Source organism: Rana temporaria, chromosome 7 (assembly GCF_905171775.1).
Source record: "Rana temporaria chromosome 7, aRanTem1.1, whole genome shotgun sequence".
Lineage (NCBI taxonomy): Eukaryota > Metazoa > Chordata > Amphibia > Anura > Ranidae > Rana > Rana temporaria.
The window spans coordinates 165,663,091-165,676,701 of NC_053495.1; the positions used below are offsets into that span (position 1 = coordinate 165,663,091).

The 13,611-nt window shown below is 42.4% G+C and overlaps 1 protein-coding gene across 1 annotated transcript in view; it reads left to right on the forward strand.

The window, feature by feature from the left end:
- The window catches only part of ASTN1 (astrotactin 1), a 796,876-nt gene that overhangs the window by 644,578 nt on the left and 138,687 nt on the right, over window positions 1–13,611 (forward strand). The window contains exon 12 of the mRNA XM_040360365.1: window positions 6,658–6,824. Within this exon, the coding sequence (XP_040216299.1) occupies window positions 6,658–6,824 (167 nt within the window). The remainder of the gene's footprint in view (window positions 1–6,657; window positions 6,825–13,611) is intronic.

Here is a 13,611-nt window from a genome sequence, read left to right on the forward strand (position 1 = left end):
ATCCCCCCAGCTCTCTCATTAATACCCCCAGCTCTCCCTCTAATCTCCAAATAATTAACCCAGCTCTCTCACTAATCCCTCCAGCTCTCTCACTAAATCCCCCCAGCTCGCTCACTAATACTCCCCCAGTTCTCTCACTAATCCCCCCCAGCTCTCTCACTAATATCCCCCAGCTATCTCACTAATCCCCCCAGCTCTCTCAATAATACCCCCATCTCTCTCATTATTATCCCCCAGCTGTCTCACTAATACCCCCCAGCTCTCTCACTAATCCCTCCCAGATCTCTCACTAATACCTCCCAGCTCTCTCACTAATCCCTCCCAGCCCTCGCACTAATCCTTCCCAGCTCTCTCACCAACCCCCCCCCAGCTCTCTAAATAATACCCCCCAAGCTCTCTCACAAATACTGGGATAACATTAAAGTTTATGTGTGTCCCAATGCTTTTGACAATATAATGTGTGTGTGTGTGTGTGTGTGTGTGTATATATATATATATATATATATATATATATATACAGGCATGTGTGTTTTACCTCTGGGGTGCACACCCTAATGCAATAGGCTGCGCGCGCCTATGCTCTCATATTTGTAATTAGCAGACAGTGTCCATTAGCCACTGAATGGTGCTAAATGGACATTTACTGCATGGTTTGCTTCATTGAAAGGTACATAAGTATGGTGCAAATACAGTATAATGTATTCAGAAATGTTCTGTGGATAGACTCTTTCATATGTGTGAAAGAAACCTGTGAGTCTTGACAAAGCTACAGTATACACTATACAGGATGTTCTGAAAATGATCATTGTTTAAAATATAGGGAGTCTATATCTCCAGTGGTTTATACAGAGCAATCAAATAAACCTAAATGGTGTGTTTTTCATAATCAAAAACAGTCAAATCTCAAACACATATGACATTGACGTTGATAAAAGTGCTATCTGGTTATATTTATAACTTTGGTAGCTCCTAAAAAAAAAAAAAAAAAAAAAAATCCCACTTTTTAAACAATCAATACTGTATAATGCTCCTGTTTTTAAATGGTCTTGCTTCTTGGAGTGAAAATAAGTGATGATTACACTCTTGGGCAATACAAATTATTAAAATATTGTCCTATTGGAATTCTTGTATCGTTTTTCCATAAATTGGAAGATGAAACTTGACTGGTTGCTATTGTTAGAGACTCCACTTTTGTGAACATTTAGTTACTTGTAATTCATATGCCGCGTACACACGGTCGTTTTTCGGCATGAAAAAAAATTTCATTTTTTTTTTCATGACGAAAAAGACCGTTTGTACGCGGCATTAGGGTTTTCCCTTCCTCTGGATCAACCTCAAATTTAGGGTTCTGAGAACAGGCATGCCCCACTTTTAAGTACACAATGGGGTTTATTTACTAAAGCTGGAAAGCGCCAAATCAGGCTCACTTCTGCATAGAAACCAATGTACTTAGCAAATATGCTGCAGCAATCTCCCTCCACTGAGTCTGGCTGTATCCATTTTAACTGCCTTTTCACTTCCTGGATTTACACAGACACACACACCTCCAGCTCTGCATGCCTGCAGCTCTCATTGGCTCTCTTATGACTCACCTCCCTCCCTTCCTGGAAAACTCTTACTAGAGTGAGCTGTGCATGATGTCATACGCCTAGGCTACTGACCAGACAAGAAGCAGGAAGTGGACTGTATGAGGTTTTTACTGGCAGAAAAAAAAATGTTTTACTATCCAAAGTTAAAGGGGTTGTAAAGGTAAAATATATATATTTTTTTAAATAACAAACATGTCTTACCTCCACTGTGCAGCTTGTTTTGCACGGAGTGGCCCCGAACCTGGTCTTATGGGGTCCCTCGCCGGCTGTCTCGGCTCCGCCCCGCAAGAACTAACCACCTTCACATGAGCAAGCTCGCATGGTGGTTAGTTCTTGCGGGCGGGCTCCCGTGATACAGCCAGCGGCTATAGCCGCTCCCTGTATCACTCGGCCACTCCCCCATCATTGGATGTGATTGACCAATGGCTGCGCTACTTTCAATCAACCAATGAATGAGAAGCCAACGTAAGTAAACGGGGGGGGGGGGCAGGGGGGAAGGGGGGCCTCTAATCCTCAGATGTTTTTTCACCTTAATGCATAGAATGTAGGTTTAAGGTGAAAAAACGTGTACCTTTACAACCCCTTTAAAACAACAAGGGCAGTGTTAGGAACGATTTCATTGCTTGGTTCACCTGCTGGTGGCACTGTTGCATACAGCACCAAAGGTTGTAGTTCTGGTGGCCACCAGCAGGTGAACACCGTTCCTGACAGGCAGAAGATTTAATAGATGGAAAGTTGAAAAAATGGCTGAAGGTCCGCTTTAATATCATAATTATATTTTCTCATTTTAACCACTTGTCGACGGCCCTATAACAGTTTTACTGCTCTAAGGTAGCCGTGCTACACAGGATTATGTATATTTACATGATCCTGCACTTCCAGGTTTTCGGTGCGAGTGCACACTGCCAGTGGCTCGCTCTCGCTGTGATTTTACACAGCAGGAGCTGATCAGCGGATCATGCAGACCCGATGTCCGCCGGCACCCGCTGATCATTCTGTACAGAGGCAGAACTGCGATCTACCTATGTAAACAAGGAAGATCGCTGTACTGACAGTAAGGAAGGAATTGATCCTGTTTTCCTGCAAAGGCATCCAGTGTCATTAGTAAAGTGATAGTGCATATTTTTTAGTACTGGTCACAGTATTAGGGTCACTGGTCCCCAAAAAAGTGTAAAAAGTGTCAGTAAGGAAGGAATTTATCCTATGTTCCAAAGCAGGGACATGGATCTATGCATTCCTGTAGCAAAAGCAACTCCCACACTAAAAGCCCTGTACACACGATCGGTTTGTCCAATGAAAACAGACCGATGGACTGTTTCCATCGGACAAACAGATCGTGTGTGGGCCCCATCGGTTTGTTTTCCATTGGTGAAAAAAATAGAACATGCTTTAAATTTTTCCTATGGATAAAAAAACGATAGAAAAAAACGATCGTCTGTGTGAAAGTCCATCGGTCAAAAATCCACGTATGCTCAGAATCAAGTCGACACATGCTCGGAAGCATTGAACTTCATTTTTTTCAGCACGTAGGCAAGACTGATGAAAGTCAGCTTCATCGGATATCTGACGAAAAAATCCATCGGACTAGATTCCATCAGATATCCGATCGTGTGTACAGGGCTTAAAGTAAAACACTGGCTAGGCAAACAGTTAATCCTTTGACCGCCTCCGATGTTAACCCCTTTCCAGCCAGTGTCATTAGTACAGTGACAGTGCATATGTTTTAGTGCTGATCACTGGATCACTGTCCCCAAAAAGTGTCAAAAGTGTCAGTGTCCAACTTGTCCGCCGTAATATCGGAGTCCTGCTATAAGTTGCTGATCGCCACCATTACTAGTAAAATAAATAAATAAATAGAAATTCCATAAAAATATCCCATACATAGGCGTGCGCAAGGGGTGTGCCAGGTGTGCCTGGGCACACCCTAATCCTGGGGTTGGCAACCTGTCAATGGTGGGCAGGTGATAGATAAACCACAATATTTCCTTATGGACCCTCAGAACCTGGACAGGCGAGGTGGCGGAGGTGGCATTTAGTGGGATCGATCTGTATTTTCCTCCTGCAGCAGCTGAAAGTAGGATTCTCCTCCTCTCCCTTTTGTCAATATTCAGCTGCCACAGGAGTTTAATATAGGGGATCGGTACTAATATATGCCCCCATTGTTTCAGGATGGAGAGTGGGGAAGAGGCCGGTAAATATGTCAAACGCATATGTGTTGGAGCTTTAGGGTGCACACCTTGCATAACTTTTGCGCAAACCAATCCAATATATGCTTATTGGGATTTTTTTACCAAAAGTATGTGGATATATTGACCTAAGGAATTAGATTTTTTTTTTCATTTTTTTTATTGGATATGTTTTATAGCAGAAAGAAAAAAATATAGTTTTTTTTTTTCAAAATTGTCAGAAGTTGTTTATAGTGCAAAAAATAAAATACGCAGAGGTGAACAATCATCACCAAAATAAAGCTCTATTTGTGGGAAAAAAGGGGACATACATTTTATGTGGGTACAGCGTTGCACGATCGCGCAGTTGTTATTTAAAGTAATGCAGTGCCATATCACAAAAAAATGGCCTGGTCAGGAAAGGGGTGGAGGGGTAAATCTATCAGAGGGCAAGAGGTTAATCAATTTTATAGTCATATATCTGTAATTTTCTCCAACTCTGGTATTATGGAGGTGGGTCTGAAGAAATATTGACTTCTTAATTAAAGGAGTTGTAAAGGCAGAAGGTTTTTCATCTTAATGCCTTCTATGCATTAAGATAAAAAACCTTCTGTGTGTACTAGCCTCCCCAGCACCCCCCAATTACCTACCTGAGCTCCTTCTCTCTCCAGCAATATCCACGATCCCCTCAGCCATCCAGTACACTCCTACTGATTGGCTGAGACAGAGCAGTGGCTCTATTGGCTCCCGTGGCTGTCACTCAAAGTCAGTTAGCCAATCAGGGAGAGAGGGAGCGGGGCCCGGTCGGGGCGCCTTTTCTAAATGGACACATGCAGCACTGACTCGGCTTGGGTGGGCCCTATAGCAAGCTGATGGATGAGGGGCCACTCAAAGGAGAGAGGGGCTAGAAGCAACAAATAGGGACCCTAGAGCAGCCTCCCCAGAACCCCCTAATTACTTACCTGAGCCCATCTCTCTCCAGTGATGTCCACAAATGTCTAAGCTGTCTGGGACACTCCTCCTGATAGGCTAAGACACAGCAGCAGCGCAATTGGCTCCCATGGCTGTCAGTCAAAATCAGCCAGCCAATCAAGGGAAAGAGGGGGCAAGGCTGGGTCGGGATCCGTGTCTGAATGGATATACAGAGTGTAACGGTCACCACCGTTTACGACCTTCCATCAACCCACGACAGCTTATCGACACTCCACAATCAGGCAAACGAACACGACGCATAAGAATTCCCCCAGACACGAGACACATAGCTCTGTTCTGGTTTCAAATGCAAGACAACTTTAATGGTTAGCTCTCAAGTTTATATACAGTTCAATCATGAAAGGAACAATCAAACTCTCCACCCACACATCACACCCTGGGGGGGCTTCAATACACCTTCAGATGGCTAATTGCTAAAAATTCCAGACATCTCAGCGCTGGGCTATAATTATCATGACCTAATCACTGCACATTCCTTCATTAACAGAATTCAAACAAAACACAATGATTTCTTCTCAATCCACATCTTTAGACAGACGGTCCGTCTCCGACAGAAACGTATTCACACCTCTGAGCATCAATAGGCTTTAAGCAGTGTTATCACACAATGAAAGGCCTTTCAAGAGCCAGCCACATTTAACATGTCAACAGTCTACACAGAGAGATGAGTCATAGAATAAACCAACACTTTGCAATATCTCCAATTGCAATATGAGCTATCAGTAATGTCACATCCTTCCAAAGTCTCTGTTTGTCCCGGGTCATTCCGTTACACAGAGCTCTGACTCAGCTCGGGTTCCCCCATAGAAGGCTGCTGGCTGAGGGGTCACTCGAAAGGAGGGAGGAACCAGGAGCACAGAAGGGGGACCTGAGAAGAGGAGTATCCAGGCTGCTCTGTGCACAGAGGAGGTAAGTATAACATGTTTGTTATTTAAAAAATTAAAATAAACAAGCCTTTCCAATCACTTTAAGGTTGGTGTGAGCTACAAGTGCACAACTGGCAGTAGGGTTGCCACCTCATCCCTTTTAAACAGAACACATATGAATTACACAGGTTCTGAGGCTAATTTAACTTAGATAAGGCTCCACTTGAGTTCAATTACCACCTTAATCAGCCACAGAACCGGTGTAATTCATATGTGTTCTGTTTTAAAGGGATAAGGTGGCAACCCTAACTGGCAGCCCCAATCATGTTAGAAACATTTCAATTTTTTTATATGCTTTTATATGCTATGCTGTACAATGACAATTACTACAATTTTAAAAACTTTACAGAACCAGAAAAAAATAATAATAATAATACAAAAAGGGACAGGGACAGAAATAAACTGTAACACATAAAATGAAGAATGCATTGTATACGTAGAAACTTGTTTTTTTTAACTGTATGATTGTGTTAGTTCACCCAAAACTAATGTGTTATTTTTACATATTTGGCTTTTTCTTTCTTTTTACTTTGGCACGATTTCAGTGTGATTATTGTAGGCTTTGTCTATTTTTTGAGCATGAAGCCAAACTTGTTCTTGAAGTTTTTGCAAAACAGTTGCTTAGCAACACCATCTTCCTGCGGCAGCGGTGTCACTCCTGCTAAAAAGTGGTTTATATTCCATAAACTAAACTCTCAAGACTGGAAAGAAATAATGTGAACTTCTCCAGCAAGCAGATCAATTGTCAGACACTTGATTAAAATGTTTTATATTTGGTACAGCAACACACAAATAAACGATAAACACTTCAAGTATTTCTTTTTTTTCTTTTTTATGTTCTCACTAAATGTAGCAGGGAATCATAGAGAGGCTCTTGAACAAATGAATGTGGGATAGCATATGCAGAATGTAATCATGGTTGTAGAAGGTAATAAATTGGTGGGTTTTATGATGGAACCATGAAACATCAATCTTTCTCTGCAGTGCCCTCCAGGACTTAGCCCTATGAAGGACCAATCAGGATGCTACAATCGCCAGATGGGGGTTGACTGTTCGGATGGTTTTAATGGTGGCTGTGAACAGCTCTGCCTTCAGAAAGAAGTCCCTTTTCCAGACGATCCAGAAATGTACAATATTCTCATGATTTGCGGGTAAGAGCTATAAACCACGCTAATATTTATCCATGCCTTGAAGACTATATTGAAGTACAAATACCTAATCTCACCACAGTGTTTTTCAACCGTTTTTCAGTCAAGGCACCCTTTAGAACCATTCACAATCAGGGGCGGACTGACAACTCATGAGGCCCCCAGGCAATAGAATATGATGGGGCCCCCAGGCTTACAGATGGCCACCACGCCAGGAGGCAGTGCAGAGGCGGGGAAGCTAAAATCTCTGGATTTTCACATCAAAAGCATGTCGGTTTCGGACATATCAGGGACATACTGTCCCTGGTTTTACGGAGCCTGGCAACCCTTATGGGGACCCCCTAGTGGCATGGGGCCCTCGGGCAGTGCCCGAGTGCCCGAATAGTCAGTCCGCCCCTGTGCACAATCCTTGGGTACACCAGTCTGAGGGCTTATTCACACCAGACAGTGCGTCTGAGCACACACTTTTTTGCAAATAGGTGATATTGACTGCGCTGTGTAACTGGGGAGGGGTAAAGGCAAAGAAAGGCCCACCACGTGGGCAAGATGGCCACTAGGGGCAATAGACACTATAGGCAGGCAGAGTAAAAGTAGTATACCCAAAAAGTGACAATGTGCAAAAAATAGCAAAACTCAAAAACAAACCTTATAACAAAATATTATAAATACACAAAAGCTATACCACAACAAAAAAATCCAAATATGTGTATATAGTGCAAGTCCAGTAGATCAGAGTCCAAGTAAAGATCTATCATGCAAAATAGATATTAAAGTCTTTGGGGTAGATTCAGGTACAGCTGCGCGCTCCTTACGGAGGCGCAGTGTACCCTTTTTACCCTGTGCCTACGCAAATTATTTGCGCTACGCTTCATTCATGAAGCAGTAGCCACGTAATTTGCGTGGGCGCTCTTCAAAAATGCCCTGCGTAAGGGCGCCTAATGTAAATGATCCGGTAGGGGGCGGGAATCATTTCAATTAGGCGCGTTCCCGCGCCGAGCGTAGAGCGCATGCTCCGTCGGGAAACGTTCCCGATGTGCATTGCGGTAAATGACGTCGCAAGGATGTCATTTGCTTCAAAGTGAACGTGAATGGCGTCCAGCGCCATTCACGATTCACTTACGCAAACTACATAAATTTCAAATTTCGCGACGCGGGAAAGATGGGTATACGTAGCATTGGCTGCCCCTGCTAATAGCATGGGCAGCCTTACGCAAAAACCGCCGTACGCAAACGACGTAAACTGCTTACGCAGGGCTCGCGTAACGTTGTGAATCGGCGTTAGTATGCAATTTGCATACTATACGCTGACCACAACGGGAACGCCACCTAGCGGCCTGCGTAAGAATGCAGCCTAAGATATGAGGGCATAAGAGCCTTATGCCACGCATATCTTAGGCTGCAGTCGGCGTAATGAGCTCTCTGAATCAGGAGAAGTCGTTACGCCGGGCCAAGGAAGCAATTGCGCTGCGTAACTATGGTTACGCAGGCGCAATTGCTCTTTGAATTTACCCCTTTGAAAACAGTGATTGAATAAAAAACCACACTCCAGTGTTGGGAAGAGACAAACTTCGGTGCAAACACCTCTAGTGGCTCAAAATGCTCACCTCAAGGCTATAGCACGGACAGCCCGAAAACACCTTGGATGTATCCCAAAATCCCAACAGAGCTTGTCTGTGGCTGGATGAAGACTCGGCATCAGGTGGACATGATTAAAAATAAAAGAAAGAAGCAAATGGCATAATACTGTGGGGATAACCTGGGAAATAATGGATCACATGCACATGCACTCACATGGAGGCTGTAAACAGTGGGCCTATCTCCAACGAACAGCGAGTTCGCTTTTTTGCGTGCTTGCGCACATCATATTTTTTAATTGGCGCAAACGTACATCCATTTGTATAAAGTCTCTCCCTACTTATATTAGGGATGAAAATCACTTGCTGTTGATGAACTCACTACCCCTGCTGGAAGTTTCCAGCATCCATTATTGTTTTGGTAAAATAATACTTTCTAGGGCTAGTTTTGAACTTGAAGCAATGCCTGTGATCTCAGATTTATATTGAAATACATGAACCTTATTGAGTTTCAATAACATTCCCCATATACGTCTTTCCTTTGGCGGTACATATTAAGGTGATTGTAAAAGGTTGATTTTTTTTTTGTCTTAAAAAAATAACAAACATATTAAACTCACCTCCTCTGTGCAGCTGGATTTGCACGGAGCAGCCCAAATCCACCTCTTCTCGGGTCCCTCTTCTGCTCTCTTGCCCCCCCCTTCTGGTGAGTGCCCCCTCAGTCTGCAGCCTGCTACAGAGCTCTGTGTATTCATTCAGACATGAAGCCCCGACCCAGTCCTGCTCCCTCTCTCCCCTGATTGGCTGAATGTTTTTGATTGAGGCCTCGTACACACGACTTGCTGAGATTTTTTTTTGCCGAGGAAACCGGTCGTGTGTACATTTTTCGACGAGGAAACTGTCGAGGATCCCGTTGAGTCAAAAAGAGAGCATGTCTTCTTTTTCCTTGAAGGGAATGGAGAAACTTGCCTTGTCGAGTTCCTCGACAGCCTAACAAGGAACTCGACGAGGAAAACGATGTGTTTCGCCCATCGAGTTCCTCGGTCTTCACAGCCGCGGGAGCAAATGGCGCCGCTGTTTTGTCTCAACCAATCAGGAGGAGTGTATGGCACAGCTAAAACACCTGTGGACAATGCTGCAGAGTGAAGGAGCTCAGGTAAGTATTAGTGGGTGCTGGGGAGACTGTCGCACACAGAAAGTTTTTCATCCTAATGCATTCTATGCCTTCTGCCTTTATAAGTTCCTGCAGTCTCTCTTCAGTGAATAACAGAACAATCTCAAGTTTTTGTACCAACAAGAACAGCAGCTTTTAACACCGGTGCTGCTGCAAACACAATTCTAGAACCAATGAATGTTTTTTTTGTCACCAGTTTAATGTGCACTTGATATTTGATACAAGCTATATAGTAATGCCTCAATGGGGTTGATTTAATTAAACTGGAGAGTGCAAAATCTGGAGCAGCTTTTCATGGTGGCCAATTAGCTTCTAACTTCAGCTTGTTCAATTAATCTTTAACCAAAAGAAAGTGGAAGCTGATTGGTTTCTATGCAGAGCTTCACCAGATTTTGCACTCTCCAGTGTTAGTAAATCAATGCCAATGTGACAACATTGTATTGAGATATATACAATATTTTTGTTTTTCAAACTAAGTTTTAGGGTGAACACTTGGGGCCAGATTCATGTAGATATTCGACGGCGTAACGTATCCAATTTCCGTTACACCGCCGCAAGTTTTCAGCGTAAGTGCTTGATTCACAAAGCACTTGACTGTAAACTTGCGGCAGCGTAGTATCATTTAAATTAGGCGCGTTCCCGCGCCGAATGTACTGCGCATGCTCCGTTTTGAAATTTCCTGCCGTGCTTTGCGCGAAATGAAATTCGACGCGGGAACGACGGCCGTACTTTAACATGGGCTGTCTAATTTTACACCACCTAAATAGCAATCGCAACTTTACGACGGGAAAAGCCGACTAGCGGCGACGTAAGAGAATGTGACGAACGCGCGTACCTTCGCGGATCGCCGTAAAAAGCTAATTAGCATACCCAATGCGGAAAACTACGCAAACTCCACCCAGCGGGCGCCGAAGTATTGCATCCTAAGATCCAAAGGCGTAGGAAGCCGTACGCCTGTCGGATCTTAGCCAAATGCCGTAGTATCTTTGTTTGTGAATTCAAAATAAAGATACGACGCGGCAAATTTGAAAGTACGCCAGAATATCAGCAGATACTCTGGCGTACTTTTTCTGTGAATCTGGCCCTTGATGTTGCTGATCATGTCTACATAGATTCCAACTCAAGTGATTGCTTCCCAGACATATTTGGCAATTTGGTTCAGCAAGGGACTTCCAAGAACCTAATGGCCCAAGTGTGTGAGGGTGATAGTTATAGATATATAATCAAACAGAATGTTTGAGAAGACATTTGATCAATAAGATCTAGTCTAAACTTTGGAAAGTGACATTGAACAATGTAAAGTGATCTGAATATTGACAGCACAATTGGTAGTCTAAGACATTCTTTGTGTGAATTATTGTACCTTAACAACAATACTTATTGTCTGAAGATGTTCATGGTGAACTGATTGCAATTTAAGCTTTCCTAGTTTGAATAATAACTATAGCTTCACCTTAGAGGTCCACAAATGACTAATGACAATTGTATTTCTGTAATAATAGATTGTAATGTCTCTGCGCTACCTCTCAAGTAATAAAAATAATATTTCACTAGTTTAAAGCCAGCCCCCACTAAACTGTGATTCACACAAAACTAGGATCAATAAATATGTACTAGTGCAGCATTCCCCTCAACCCACAAATAATATCTTCAGAAAACTGTAGACACTTATTCAAAGTGACAAGTATACTGTACATATTGAAAATAATACCTTCAATAAAACTGTTGACGTTCATTTTAAATAACTTACACACATATAGCAATAACTTGAACAAAATATACATAACCTAAACAACCCATAACCACATATACACATGGTATAATCAGTGTGCAAATGCATGAATCCACTCCGAAAGATCAATATTTGAAATAAGTGTATACATATATATACAGTAATATGAACACTGCGATACATGCCCAATGCTATTTACTGTATCTTACTTTAACTTATTTTTTATTAATTTGACAAAGAATTACAAACAATATAACATCATCATAAAATGCATCCTGTATTACAAAAAACATTAATCTTTCAACAAAGCATAAATGCAATACCTACGTATAAATAAATGGTGTGTCTCCCTGAATCTTATCATAATTACCAAGTATAAAAATATATCCTTCCCCCCCGGAGGAGGCAAGAGATAGAATGAGCAAATTCACTATTCCAAATTACCCTGAGAAGATAAGAAAACCACACACACACAAAAAAACACCCCTTGGTGATATTTTACGGGGCGAAAACTAGGGATAATTGTGCCATCCCAGTTTTACCCTTCCCTTATCGTACTCCCTTACCCACCCCCTTATTATCCCTCCCACTCTTATGATTACCTATTCAAACCCATTATGTGTATTCTTTACCTGTGAGCAGAATCACAATTCTAACTTTCTCTAATTTTTGTTTTTTATATGTACTGTATATAGTACATATGATCATAGTTGGTGCAATACAAATAATCCACTGTGACAAATCCACTATCTTCAGAAAATGTGAATAAAACTTCCAGTATCTCCAAGTGATCAATCCCAAATGTATACCTGTGTAGCTGTACACTCGCCTAAAAGATGAAGGACCTATGACTTCCAGTTAGGCAGTATTCCTCCATGTAGCTCCCACATCCATCTCAAGTAGTATGCAAAGCTCAAAATAAAATAGAGGACTCTATAGTGCTCACTGCCATTATCTTTATTAAAATTGCAAAGTGGTTAAAAACACTGAAAGCAACTGTGGAAGCTGCCTGTCATGGCTTCCCAAGAGCGTCAGCATTTAATTGTTCAAGGATGCACAATGACATCACTGCATGCACAATGATGTCACTGCCCATGCCCAATTGACACGTCACGTCCTTATTGGACTACCTCAGAGGTAATGATCACCGTGTGAGACAGTAGTATCATTTATTGCTCTTTAGAATGTAGATGAGATACAAAGTACTGGGTACAAATTACTGTGTGCACATTATATACACTATTTATATACAGATATTTTGCATATTGATCTTTTGGAGTTGATTTAAGCATCTGCGCTCTGATTACACAAGTTATGGATTGGTTTGATTTCCGTATAATCTGGACATTTTTGGCGCTTAGTAAAAATACTGTGTCAAAAAATACTGCACAAGTGTCAGAGCAATAAGGCTGTAATGTCAGCTCCCCTTTTGAACTCATGAGGCCTGGACCCGGTACAGGAGGGCTGGCTGTATTGCCTTGTTAGTAGCCCTGGGGTTTATTGAACATATGTTTGGCCTTACCACAGCTACCGTTTCATGGTGAGCATTAGCAGTTCAGTGACTGATTTGACTTGTTTCCTGAAATTGCACTGAGCAAGCCAAAATAAATTCTTATGAAAGGCAACAACCCAAAACATGAGCCGTTGTGATACATATTTAAGGTGTACGACACAAGGAATAATACATGTTTTTTTTTAAAACTATCAGTTGAGCTCCAAAATCTTTTTCTAATGCCTCGTACACACGATCATTTTTCTGACACCGCCACCAGCAACAATGGATCTCCCAGTAACCATCATCAATATAGACTCTCCAGCAGCCACCAACAATAGACCCCTTCATCAAGAGTAGATCTATCCCATGAGAAAATGACCCCCAACAACAATAGATCCCCCACCTGGAGTAATAGTCCTCCCCAACAACAACAGATCTCCCAAGTGACAATAGATTCCTCAGGAGCAAATTTCCACGCCCCTTGCCATTAAATACAAAAAAAGTGCTGATCACAAGTAATAAACACTGGCTGACAGTTACAAGCTCACAAGCTCCCAAAGGCAGTGGCATGATAGGACTTGTAGTTTCGCAACAGCTGGAGGGCCACTGGTTTAGCACCCATGGTCTACTCTAAAACAGGGATCTCCAAACTACAGCTCTCTAGCTGTTGCAGAACTGCACATCCCATGAGGCATTGTAAAACTCTGACATTCACAGACATGACTAGACCTGATGGGAAATGTAGTCCCTCAACAACTGGAGGGTCATAGTTTGGAGACCCCTGATCGAAACTAATGAAGACAGAAAGTAAGGGA